Genomic DNA, 14562 nt, shown 5'->3' on the forward strand with positions numbered 1-14562 from the left:
CCAATTTTGGCGGATTTTGAGGATCAAATTCAAGGTCAAGGTCAAAGGTCAAGGTCACAACCATCCTAGATGGCCGCCGTGACGTCACAATCCAAGATGGCGGAAAACACCACAGACACCACAGCCAGAAGCCAGATCTCGGAAATACATTTGTATACTACTGTACATGTTCGAGAAATAAAGAATCACAATTTCCAAAAAATAAAATTACATTTATTCTACAAATACAAACAGGTAAATTACTAACGTTTCTTGATTACTACAGTCCTTTTAGAAGGCAAAGCGAGTTCTTTGCATGCCTTGACATATTTTTTCGAGTCAGTTATGTATAACAGTTGATTAACCAGGCATGTATATTCAGTAGCCAGAGACATAATCGAAGTCCACATGCATTCAGTTTGTGGCCTACATGTCCAGTTATCAGCTAGACATGTCTAGTCAATATCATAACACACATTCAGTCCGTGGCCAGGCATTTATTTGACGTTCAAGCACGTCCAGTAGGTGACAAGGCGCCTCCTGTCTGTGGCAAAACATGTATATTCTGTGACCAGGCATGTATTTAGGGTACAATCATATACTTCAGGTTGTTTAGACACGTTCAGTTCGTTGTAAGGCACATCCAGATTGAGATCAGGATAACGCAATCAGTGGCCACGCACATCCAGTCGGTGGCCAGAAACATCCAGTACTTGTTGGCTAGACCCCTCCAGTCTGTGGCCAGGCACGTATATTCATAAGCCAGAAAAGCACATCCTGTAGGTGACAAGACATATCCAGTTTGTAGCTAAGCCCTTCTATTCAGTATCCAGGCACATTATCGGCGTCCAGGTGCATGCAGTTTGTGGCTGACATGCCTAGTTATTAGCTAGACATGTCCATTCAACAACAAGGCTAGACCAGTTGGTGGCCAGACATGTATTTGGAGGTCAGGCACTTCCAGTAGGTATCAATACGTACCCAGTCGGTAACCAGGAATGCCTATTTAGCGTTCAGTAACGTACGAGCATAAGGTGGCAAGTCATATGTAGTTGGCAAGCAAGCAGATTCAGGAGGTGGTCAAACACATTCAATCAGCAGCCAAAAGAATTGACGATCGTTTTAAACAGTTCATGTACAAAATCATACGCATAGGTCAAGCGTCTCTGAACCAAGAGGTTTGTATTCACCGATATGTGAACATCATTTTAAACTGGACATATTCAATGTCACGACAATATACCAGTCATCTCCGAACCATGAAGCCAATCATGTACAGAGTACAGACATATATATGCTCATTCATTGACAAAAAAGTAATAAAGTAATAAAAAGAAAGCAAATTAAAAAAAAGGAAATACATTAAAAAAAAAAGCACATATGGGCGAAAATTCGACATGGTGTGATACGATTACATCACATGAATACGATCTTGACAATATACAGTAGGTTCAAACTGCACCAATGCTACAAGTGCTACAATTGCGTTAACTTCTCCAAAAGCTCCAATCGCTCCAACAGCTCCAACCGCTCCAATTGCTCCAAGTACTGCAAAGTTACAAGTGCTCCAACTGCTCCAAGGATCCAAGTGCTTAAACTGTTCCAAGGTTCCAAGTTCTACAATGCTCCAATGCTCCAAAGCTCCAATTGCTCCAAGAGCTCCAAAGTTAGAATTTCTCTAATAGGTTCCAACTGCTCCTAAGTTACATCATCTCCAAGTGCTCTAAATGCTCTTAAATCTCTAAAGGACCAATTGCTCCAACATCTACAAAACAACAATTGCTCCAATTGGCCAAAAGCTCCAATGCTCCAATTACTCCAACAACTCCAAATACTCCATTTGCTAAAAGTGATTCAATGCTACCATGCTCCATCAGATTTAACTGCTCAAATTACTCCAACTGCTCCAAAGCTCCAAGTGCTCCAATGCTCCAAGAGCTCCAGTGCTCCAAGAGCTCCAATACACCAAGTACTACACTGTTCCAAATGATTAATTAGCCAACAGCTCCAAGTGCTCCACACAATTCCTGCAACAGCTTCAACTGCTCAAATTGCTCCATCAGCTTTAAGTGGTACAATGAATCAAATTGGTTCAAGTGCTCCAATCGCTCCAACTGTTCCAATTGGTCCAAGTGCTCAAATTTCTCTAATGTGCAATTGACACGCAATTTATACGCAGTACACGTAATGACAACGCAATGTACGCACTTTACGCGTAATTTACGCGTATTGACCAAGCAATGTACGGACTGAACACGCAATGTACATGCAATGACCACCATTGACCACGTAATGTACACACCAAACACACCGAACACGCAATTAATACACAGGATACACATTTAACGAAAAGGACGCACATTTGGACGACAATTCAAAAAAAAGAAAGCACATTTCGCGAAAAGTACGCAACGTTGAACTAAAATTCGAGTACAAAGAAGTACATCTAAAGAAAAGGACGTACATGTGCATACATTAAAATCAGTAGGATGCGATCTTCAATTTACGTTAGGATATAATGCCTCCAACAGTCATTGACTCCAATAGTCGTTGGCTCAATCAGTCTTTTGGCTGTAACAGTCATTGGCTTCAACATTCATTGGCTCCAACGGTCTTTGGCTCCATCGGTCTTTTGGTTCCAACAGTTATTGGCTCCCAAAAGTCTTAAGAATAGCTGTTTTTTTTGCTACTAGACTAGGATGCTACGAAGCTACATCACTACAGGACTATATAAGTACTAAGATACAAGACTATTAGGCTACAAGTCTACGAGGCTACAAGTCTACAAGTCTACGTGGCCATGAGACTACTTGGATCTAGCTGTCTTAGACTATATTCAGCTGCGAGATTTAATTTATCTCATGCAAAAGGAAAATTGTTGTAAGTAGAAGGAAGTTTGTATTCCATGTTAAAGCTTATAGAAATTTTACAGTGAACGGAAATTATAAGTGGTTGGATATTCTGCCCATAAACTGTGAGCGAGTACAATTCTACAGTGCATTCTACAACGAAAATTATGTCAAAGGCCGTAATGGACAAATGCCTGCTTTGAACTCTTTACTCTGATGTAAAGATACTGGATCCTAGAAAGAAGATCAATGTCGGAGACGTTGTGCGCATATCAAAATATCGAGGAATATTTCATATGCCCTATAAAGGAAAGTGGACTTGTCAATTATTTCGTGTTTATATAATACAGAATACGTACCCTCGAATGAATTTTCTGGTAGAATTTATTTGTAAGAACATTTTTTAAGGATTCTTGGTCCTCTTATAAGCGTAAAAACACGGTCCTTTGGACTAAATGCTTGTAATTGATTTTATCCATAACTCGAAGACTTTTCCTTGACTGGCTGAAATATTTTATATCAGCTATCGTCGAAGATGGTCATGAGGTTTGGAGATGTCTGGTGTAAACGACTGACATTGTTCATGACCTAGTCTCGTCGTTCATAGACACTTGGGCTATAGGTATAGCATTTTCATGAACTTGACGAAATGTATTTCAAGTATCGAAAAATTAGACTTCCGTTAGACAAGGTGGCAATGTATTTAATTCTATGGACATGTATTTTGTCTAGTGAGGATTTTCTTAGAGTCAATAATTAATAAACTCCAAGAAAGGCAATCGGAAACAGAGTTGAAAATTAATTTTAAACTTTAGTTATCCTTATCACTGGCCGAGAAGGTAGAGAATCAAAACAAGGGCGGACATTTATCGCACCATTCGTTATTTTACTAATTGAATTTTTTGATGATTTTTGGACATTTTCTGAAATTATAGCTACCTAATTACAGATTTCCAAGATAGCGAACATAAAGCCATACTGTAGAATGGTTTATGTGGAACTTAAGCTACTTTTAGGATTTTTATTATAGTTTATTAAATAAGAATTGTTTACATAAAATCAATATATTTCCGTTGGTCCATAATCGAACCAAGGAGAAGAACTGATCTAATCAATCAGTATATTAGTTGCAAATTTATTTAATGAATTTTGGAATTTTTCCCGAATTTATGCCTAAATAATTATGAATATCCAAGATGGTGTCCAAATTTCAAGATAACGATATCAAAGTAATAAAAATGATTACTACACTCTAGCATGTACAATTATACCTAACATGATAGTAGCACATTCTGTCAGATAACAAGTGTACTACATGACACTAGTGCTCCTTGTATCGGTTGCTGAAAACAAGATGTTGACAGTGCTCTCTAGCAGATGTCATGTGTGTTAACTAATGCTCCCAGTAGTAAGTACTGAATTCAATATGGTGTATCCAAGATGGTCACCATGGTATAGATCGAAGATCAAGGTTGAAGGTCAAGGTCAAAGGTCAAATTTAAGGTCTAGGACAAAGTCAAGATTAAAGTTCAAGGTCAATGTCAAAGATTTACGTTAAAGTTCAAGGTTATAGTCAAAGGTCAAGGTCATGGTCAAAGGTCAAAGTCATGGTCAAAGTTAAAGGTTAAGGTCAAGGTTAAAGGTCTTGTGAACGAAAATTAAACTAACATGATGGTAGTGCACTCTATAAGACACAAACCAGATTCTGGCCTCATTAGGCTAAAACACGATGGTGGATGTGACACCATACTAGCTGTCGATATATACCTTGGCATTAGTGGTGGCAGGTCAGTCTGCCAGTGGCTTCCATGGAGGAAGGATCTGTCATCGTTTCTTTTTGCCCTTGCCGTGTTCGAACCAAAGATGTATGTCCATGTTATGAATAATGTTTTATTAAAATTTGGTTACTTAATTTTTTTAAAAAAATTTTTTGAAATATTTTTCATTAAAATCGGATTATAGTTACATATTATCAATATGGTGACCATAATGAAATGTGCAACTGTGTTTTTCATAATTTTTAATAATATTTGATTAAATATTTTTTTTTTATAAATTGTAGAATTCTTTCATTAAAATCGATATTAATTACAGATTTTCAAGATGGCTTGCGTAACGAGAATTTGCAATGGTGATGTCATAATTCAAAATGGTGGAAAGTTCTGGAAAATAAAATTGCAGAAAGTTCTAGAACACAAAATGGCAGAATTCAAAATGGCGGAATTCAAAATGGCTGTAAGTTCGAGAAAACAAAATTGCAGCGATGATGTCTTCCAAAATGGCGGATCCAATATGGCGGTTCCAAGATGGCAGCTAAGGTCAAGGTCATTATGGATGGCCATAATGACATCAAAATCCAAGATGGTGGTCGGCACCACAGCACCACACCCTGAACCCTGTACCAGGACCGGCTATTATATACTACTCTTAAATATACTTACCATTTATATTTATTTTTTACGGGTTTAATTTCGCAGAATGTAAATATTGTGGTTAGTTGATGTATGTTTATTGTTGGTACCCAAAACCACATTATATGATTTATTAAATTCGGAGGAATACCCTAATTATTATTAATTTTAAAATCATACTTACTCGTTCACACCGTACGGGTTGAGTTTGAAAAAAAAAATATAAATTGTGTTTAGAAGTAATCTTATGTTTATTATTGTACCCATAATCATATATTAAGCTTTATTAATTTATGAGATATAAATAATAATTTTAAAAATATACCTACTTTTTTATCCCTTATGTGTTGAATTTTGTATTATATAAAAATTGTGGATGGGAGTTTTCAATTGGTCATTATTGATACCAGAAATCACTTATGCTTAATTAAATTCGAAGATATTACTATTAATTTTTAGAACTACTTATCCTTTTTTCACCCCTAAGGAATTAAATTTTCCAAAATATAAAAATTAATGTTTTAAGTTTTCTTATGTTTTTTATTAATATCTAAATTCATTTATCTCACTTAATTAAGTTCGGAGATACAATTTTTCACTTATAGAAAATACTTACCCGTTTTATACCCTTTACGGGTTGAATTACAAAAAAGAAAATATTTAAATGGAAGTTTTCTTATGGTTTTTATCGTTACCCCCAATTCATTTATAACGTCTAATTAAAATCGGAGATATACTAAATAACTTTTATAACAGACATACTCTCTTTATACGCCTTAGCGGTTGAAATTCACAAAATATAAATAATGTGGAGGGTAGTTTCAAATTTTAATTATTGGTACCCTTTAGGGATGGAAATCTGTACTTAGACATAGCCTAGTTTCTAAGTTAGCCAAGGAGCTTTCCATGAAAAATTTTTTTATCAAAATTCGACCAATGGTTTTCAATTTATGCTTGAACAAACAGACAGACAAAAAATAACCTAAAAAGCATTGAAATAAATTAAAAGCCCTAAACTTTACCTGACGTTTAAAACAAAACATGTTCTTAAATAATATACATACTTTATATTTAACTCTCATTTAATGCAATGTTACTGGCGCGCTTAGTTCGCAGGCCACAGCGAGCTCCAGTATGCAGATACAGAATGAGGGTAAGTTGCCAGACCTATCTATATGGCCGTAACTAAGGGAACAGATGATCTGGTGATTGGCACTACTGCACTCTATCGGATAAAAAATAAGCTAATATGGCAGCACTGATCTCTAGCAGACGAAAATAAAATGGCAGATCCAATATGGTTGTTATAAAAAATTACTGGTTAAAGTGATATATGCATTTGAAAAAACGGTGGGATCAGTCTGCCAGTGGTCAATACAGGGAGAGGATGAATATTTTTTTTTTCATAATCGGATTCTAACTGAGGACACCGAGTTATATGACGTAAGTTCTTTTTTATTAAAATTTTATTAAAAATGCAAATAATATTTTAGTGCGAATTTTTTTTCCAATAACTCCTCATAATAATAATGATGTATTTTCAAGATAGATGCATGACACACTACTTCAAAATGGTACCCATGACATTATCCTAATGATCAATTTAAGGCTCTGCCATTTTTCGGGAGTTAAACGAGAAATTCTCCCAAAAAAAAAATCCCATTCAAAGAAAATTTTTTATTTTGTTATTTTTATAGATATTTTGGGAAAACATTTTTCTATAAACTGGTAAATTTGAGTCATTTTGACGAATGTTTAGTCATATTTCGGCAAAATTTTGATAAAATTCGGCGAATATTTGGCAAATTGACAAAGGTCAAGATCAAACGTCAAAGATAATTTAAAATGGCCTCCGTGACGTCACAATACAAGGTGGAGGTTGGCTCTACAGGCTCCGCAACCATGAACCACCTCTCAATAACATCAAAATTCACGAATATGAACTTCAAAACCAAGTTTTTTTTTAAATTTTGTTCATTACTATAAGAAGTTCCTTAATATATATTTACAACCTCTTTAAACGTCGTACAATGAGAAGATAATTTTCATTAACATTAAAACTTCATTTAAAGTTATTTTTAAATGAATTGATAGTAAATTTACCTGAAACATCAGCAAAAATAAACTTCATCGAAATTGTGACCGCAAAATTATCAAATTACATTAAAAAAAAAAAAAAAAAAAAAAACAATTTTCGTATAAAATTAAAAGTAAACTTCTTCAAATTAAGTTCACAGAGTGTGTAAGCAGTGCGCAAATTTAAATCATTAAGCAATTCAGTTCAATAATGTTTTGAACATAATAGGTACCTATGTATCTCATTTACCACGTATTATACATTAAATAGATATAGATAAAAGCTAAATATTTTGCTACACGATAAATTTTTCCTCAAATAAAGTTTTTGTGTATGCAAATATTTTTTTATAAATAAAAGACATAACCACATTAATTTCATGAAATTTATTTAATGCAAATATGAAGTGAAACAAAAAAAGTTTTATATTTACATATATATATATATACATTGAGTATAAATTACATAAGTAAATAATGTAATCATCAGTAGTAAAAATAAAGTTATTATAAATATAAATAATTGTAGGTGACATTTATGCTATTCTGAACACTTCACTTAGATTTATTAAAAAAGAAAATACATCGTTATATATAAATTAAAATAAACTATTTGAGGTCAAAATGTTTTATTAAGCGCACGGAGCATGTCCATAATCCCCAACAGGACCAGGGCCGCTAAAGCGATCTCCAATTACCGGAACACCACCAAAGACATCTTGAAGACCTGGGTTGATAGCACCACCAACACCGGGACCACCAACGAAATTTCCAGAACCAAAAACATTTTGGTTACCTCCAAATTCAAGCGTACCAAATTGACCTCCTAAAGTAGAAGCACCAATAGGACCTCCAAGACCAGAACCGGAAATTCCAGGACTAAGTTTTCCTACGTCAACTCCAAAACCAGAACCATAAAGTGAATCTCCCAAACCTGGAGCACTAAATGGGCCTACAGGATTAGGTGCATCATTAGGACCTTCTTGAACACGCGCATCATAAAGACCCTCTACATCAGGTGCACCATTAAGACCTTCAACACTAGGTGCACCAATGAGGCCACCTTTCATGCAGGGGCTGGGAACTGTCACTTTTACTGGATAGTACTGCGGATAATGTACTGACAGACGATTATACTTTACCACTGGGTAATAACACGGTATTTTTACAGGTACGACACTTTTTACACCAACTGGCACATCCTTGAAAATCTTGACTGGGTACGGCTGTGCAATTGGAACAATGACTGGACACGGCACAGGTACTTTCACGAGCTTATTGACAAAAACTGGAAAGGGCTTATACAATTTAATATGCCAGTCACGAACGTGTCTGACTGGTACACCATTATTTAAAATAACTTTGAAATATTTTGAATTCTCAGAAGGGACTGTTTTTATCGATGCTACGTGGACTGGTCTATTGTAATAAACAGGTTTAGGATTCGGCAATATAATGGTTTGTGGCACTTCGAATTTCTCAAATTGTACCTTAGTATCTGGATTAAACTTGTGGTCTTGCATAGTAAGTGTATCTCCTAAAACCCCACCACCATAGCTGGGACCAATTCCCGGGCCATAGGGACTATAATCTGGACCCAATGTCAGGGTGCCATAGTCTTGGTGATCGGGAAATGCAGCCACATCTCGGATTGTGACTTCCAAAATCAGCACAACTACGTATATCTGGAAAAAAAATTAAAAATATTGAAAAACATTTGCTACATATGAAAGCATAACAAATGTATAGCCTATATAAATATAGTTTTGTTTTGAATTGAGGATAAATTGAATTTATATAGTGAGTTAATAATATTGTTAGAAGCGTTGTTATTTCTAACACAATCACAGGGTATGGATTTATCAATGTCTTTTATATGCTTTAACAATTCTTTATATTTGTAACCACGAGTTATTTTAATAATACTTGAATCCATCTATATTATCTTTTGAAGTATTTAATATTTTTTACATTGTAATTTTTCAGTTTTTTTGTTGAATGATATTCTGTTATTTGGGACGAATGTATATAACGTTAATTATATTAATTTTACATTTCAAAAACCTTATTTTACTTGTCTTTGAATAAAAGGTACGTACACATCAAAGGAACTTTTTAAACTCCTAAATGCAATAAATAATAAAAATTGTATATTATAGTTGCATAAAGAGTATGGATGGAAGATAAAATCAATAAAATATGTTGCTCATAACTATCCTATACGACACAGACGAAACATTAATTTACCTAAACTCTATTTCATGAAACCATTTCACAGAGATCTTTAGAATTTTTATTTCTAATATTTGTAATAATTTCCTTTAAAAAAAATAAAAACTCAACTTTATTTTTAAATAAAAATGTGTCAATTTTTGGCTGGAGGATTTAACTGATGTGGAGATTTCTTTAGCACTTAAGTAATGTTTTAAACCCTATTGTAACTGATGAACTTTTTTTTTCCTTTTCATTTTTTTTTTTGGAAACAACGTTTCACTTCATTTAATGCAGTTGTTTTGGACAAACTCCATTGCAGTTTTGCACTATTTGTCATGGAAAATTGCTGAAAATCCAACAAATAATAATAATAAATTCGCAGAAAAAAAATTGAACCAGCTGATGTCGGACAAACGGAAACAACGATGAAACTAAACAAGTATTATGGACAACACGATGACAGCCCGGATAAAAAAAAAAATCAATCTCTAAATATCAGATAGCATAAAACTGCATTAAATCTAAATTCCCCATTGCATGAATCATTTAAAAATGTTTTTATTTATCTTGTATAAAGATTAATTGATATTTTTAACTTACTACTTTGTAAAAACAAATTAATGTTTTATTAAGTATTATTTTTTATTTATAATTTTTATATTATTAAAATATATACATTGGTCAACCGCACATATATAAAGGGACTTGATGCAGTTACACAGAGGCTTGCTTTTGTGAGTGCTAAATTTTTTGTTTAAATTAGTGAATTATTGAAGTTCACTTCTAGGTTGTAGCCGCATCCAAGGCGAATCTATCACAGACGTTTCGGTCGAAGCTCAGTTGCCAGAATTAGGGTAGATTTACCTTCTGAGGTTATCACAAAAAGAAGGAGAACTTATTATAACCTCCGTAGGTATCTCTAGCCTGATGATGGCGACTGCAACTTCCACCGAAACATCGGTGATATGTTCGCCTTCGACGCGGCTACACCCAGAAGCAAAGCAACTTCAGAGAATGGCCGCGAAAGCCTGCGTTCAATATTAGTGAACTATTGTAAAATTGTAAATAAGGAGGAAGATAAGTAAATCGGAGAATTGAAAACAATTGTATTTAATCAGACAAATCTATTTTTAGAGTCTAACATATAGTTATGAAAATTGGTAAAGATTGAATAATTGGAATGATTGGTAAAATCCATAAAAGTTCAATTCATCGGAAAACGTATTTTGTTTTAATAATTACAGGTTTGGTATTAAGCTTACTATTCATTTGCAGTATAATATAATATAAAGTTATTATTTACACAAGTGTTTTTGCTTTTATATAATTTCTCTTAAGTTTTTTTCCTTATTATTTGTCCAAACATTTTACTATTGTAAAATTTCTTAATGTATTTTATTTAAATTTTCAAAGCCACAATAATTTCTAAGCATATAGTCAATAATAATGTTTTATTTCTCATGATTTATATTTGTCATTTTATTATATCACCAATTTAGGTAACAAAAATAAAACGTCAATCATTTAATAGTGTTTTTTTTACCCTACAAATACTTTCTTTAAAGATTATTGAACATTTTAATTATTTTTTATTTTGGTGTTTATATAGAACTTGACGACTCATAATTTTTTTTTAATTATTGTATGATGTTTAGGATAGTGTTATTATGCATGTTATTTTGACAAATTCGAGATGATGACGTATGAGTCAGTTATTTATTTTTACTGTTACCAACATGATGAATACCTCTTAACATATTTGAAAACAAAACCAAATGAAAATGTTACTTATTACTATTCAGTATTCATTATGCTTTACTCACCAGTAACATCTTCATGGTTGTGCTAAGTGGAGTCCGCAGGGAGACTGTTGGTTACAATATGATGAAATCATTGTTTTATACCGAGTCTTGTGTTCTGCTTAATCGCAGTTTGGTAATCGTTTGCGGATAGCCTTTATCCTTCGTACATGCACGGTCTCTCTACACTATCAATAAAATTATTTTTTGTCTGATTAAAATAAGAGTGTACTTCCTGGATGGCCTCTATTAGTGCCCTGATAAGTATTTTAATGTTTGATTACGTGGACTGCTTTCAACTTGTATTTGAACACTAATTTATTTTTCATTTAAATTCACTGATTCTCATTAATCAATATTTATATCAATAAATACCAAAGATAAAAAAAATATATTATTTTAATATAATAATTTTATCCTGAATATAGTTAGTATACATATTTTAAATTACATTTTTATTGGTAATTTTAGTATTATTAAAATATTATTAAATTAATATCTGTACTATAAAATACAGTTGTAACTTTAAATCGACCTTCCTATCTATACTGTGGAATCCACAAGATTGATAACATTTCAAAAAAAAAATTACAAAATTATATATTTACTACCATTTTTTCTGTGGCAAATTATTGCTTTTGGTAAATTAGTGAAAAACTTAACTACGAGTCCGTTCGCGCAAATTTCCGGGTAGTTCGTTAAATATAAAATTTTAATAAATATATTTCGTAAATTACGAACATCCTTGAAAAAAGAAATTAAAACTATCTAATTACATTTTTTATGAGGTTTTGTGTTTAAAAGAAAATTTAATTTAATAAATACAAAGTGGTATAATATTAAACTTTATATTATAAATGACACAAATAACCTGTCACGTTGAGGAAATCACATTTACCCTACTTTCACTCCATTAGGGAGCAAATTTTAAACAATGGTAATATACGCACTTTTTAATTTGTAGCGTACATCATGGCAACCTTAGTAGTATAGGAATGTATTTTCAATAACAGGAGCCGGAGCGAGGTGCGAGGTGCCGGTTAATGACCTACCACCTCTGACGTCATGGCAGCCGTTATGGTTGGCCTTGACCTTCAAAATTCCTCAAAATTCCTAAAAATTCCCCAATTTTAAAGGAAAAGTTTATGTTTTTATGGAAAATTTCCCACTTTTTTTCCCTCACAAATTAGAAGGGGTAAAAATATGAGGGACAATTGTCCTCAGAGAGGGACAGTATTCCTAAGAGGGGGAGGGGGGAATTCCTAAAAAGCCGTATCAGAGGTCAAGACCTTGACCATTACCGTTAACTTGAAATTCTTTAATTTTTCCCCAAATAATTCCGAAAAAATTCCAATATATATATATATATATATATATATATATATATATATATATAAAATTATTTACTTCAAATGTTTAGTTACTTAATCTATTTCGGTTCTCGGTTCAAATCCCAGCCAGGGTAAACATGTAATTTATTAATAACATATTTAAAATAATTTTATTACAATTTAAATAAACTTAGAAAAATCCTGCGTACGTCACACCCGTCATCTTGGACACTAGAACGTTTCAGTTTTCGTTATGGCCACTATCTTGAAAATCTAAAATGTTCTCTGATTTTAATAGAAAAAAATTAATATCTATAGAATATTTAATTACAAAATGTTTAGTTAAAATAACATTATGGAGACTTCGATTTGAACCCGGCGAGTTCATTCTATTAAAAATGATGCCGTATCCTTCCTCCACAGAAGCCACGGCAGACTAATGCCAAGACAGATATTATGTAAGCCGTAAGACGTCGTAGCAGCCATCTTGGTTTAGTCTTCTGAAGGCCACCATCTTGAATCCGACATATTTTTTTAGTCCGTTACAGGGCGCTGCCGCTAAATTAGTTTAATTTTACCTGCCAGAGCGCAGTAGTATGCATAACTGTGGCGCCCTCTTGTCAGCTCTCATGGTCTCTATCTAGAAAATGTGTAATTATTTAGCTATAAATTCGAAAAAAATTCCAAAATTCATAAAAAAATCGCTAATTAAAATTTTGACTTATTCTATCACCTCCGTTAGATCCTTGATAAATACAAAAAAAATAACACTTTAAATAAAATTCTCATATAAAATGACAGGCACGATAAAAAAATTACGAAGAAAAAAATTACTATGTAATTTCTACTCTTCTACAAGAACACAGATACGAGCAAAATAATAAAGTTTATTTTTTCAGTAATCAGAGTTTGTTTGTTCTTAGTCGCAATGTATCAACATGACTATGTGCCCATCCGCTTCCTTTTCCCTGGCATTCTTCTCTTCGTGACAGATTTTTTTCAATAGCATCATTTACAGACTCTTCTACGTCGTCATCTTGAATGCTCTTTTGCAAGTCTCGTCTTGAAATGGCTCAGGTTTACAGTAAGAACATTCAAGCTTCACATTATAATGCACTGACAATCGTGTTTCAATACTTCGTCAAGTTGTCTAACAATATCCTCCTTCGCATCAGTTAGAAAGGTACAAACATCTCTTGGCTCAAGAGAACTGTTCAAAGAATAAAAGTCTTTACACATTCCAAGGAATGCTGAATTTGCCCGGTAAAATCCATTTTCGTTCGGTCTGAACGCACCGTGAACAGTCGTATGTTGTGTTGCACGTTGAGTCGAATTCGTGCGTATCCGTTTTCCTGTTAGAGGCATTGCGTGTACGAGTCTTAACCTTAATTTGCGAGGCAGACTGCAACACTAGCTGGTTCACAGTAGGTGAACAGACTTCACCTTTACAGTTTATCGCATGGCGTCTCAAATTTTCAAAAGAGTAAACCATGCATGACACTCATCACAGCAAAACGTGAAGCCTAATGGATTCTTCACACATTTTCATTTCATGTCTTCTTTCACCTCGAGAGAACGCAAATGTCTTTTCACAGAATTTGCAGGGATATCTGTTGTCTGTATTCCTCGATGCATCCTTACTCCGTAATACACCACCAACAGAGGTCTTCCGCAACGACAGATTCAACTGTTTGACCTTTGTTGGCTGCTTATGGAATGTATTTTTTAATTAATTATTCTTTTGATTTTATTGTAATATCTCAAACAAGTAGTATGTAAATGAGGCTACTTGGACAAGGGTTCAGGGTGTGGAACTGTGTGTACGGCTGCCATCTTGGATTGTGACGACACGGCGGCCATCTTGGATGAACTTTAACTTGACCTTGATCTTTAAAAATTCAAA

The 14562-nt window shown here is 33.6% G+C and overlaps 1 protein-coding gene across 1 annotated transcript; it reads right to left on the reverse strand.

Annotated features, from left to right (window-relative positions):
* Positions 1-7723: 7723 nt before the first annotated feature.
* LOC134534678 (uncharacterized) lies at positions 7724-11436 on the reverse strand. The gene is made up of 2 exons (XM_063373142.1): positions 11353-11436; positions 7724-9000 (listed from the first exon to the last, which is right to left on the reverse strand). Exons 1-2 carry the CDS (start codon positions 11365-11367, stop codon positions 7948-7950), a joined length of 1068 nt encoding a protein of 355 aa, XP_063229212.1. The 5' UTR covers positions 11368-11436; the 3' UTR covers positions 7724-7947.
* Between the last annotated feature and the right edge of the window lie 3126 nt (positions 11437-14562).

Source organism: Bacillus rossius, chromosome 8 (assembly GCF_032445375.1).
Source record: "Bacillus rossius redtenbacheri isolate Brsri chromosome 8, Brsri_v3, whole genome shotgun sequence".
Lineage (NCBI taxonomy): Eukaryota > Metazoa > Arthropoda > Insecta > Phasmatodea > Bacillidae > Bacillus > Bacillus rossius.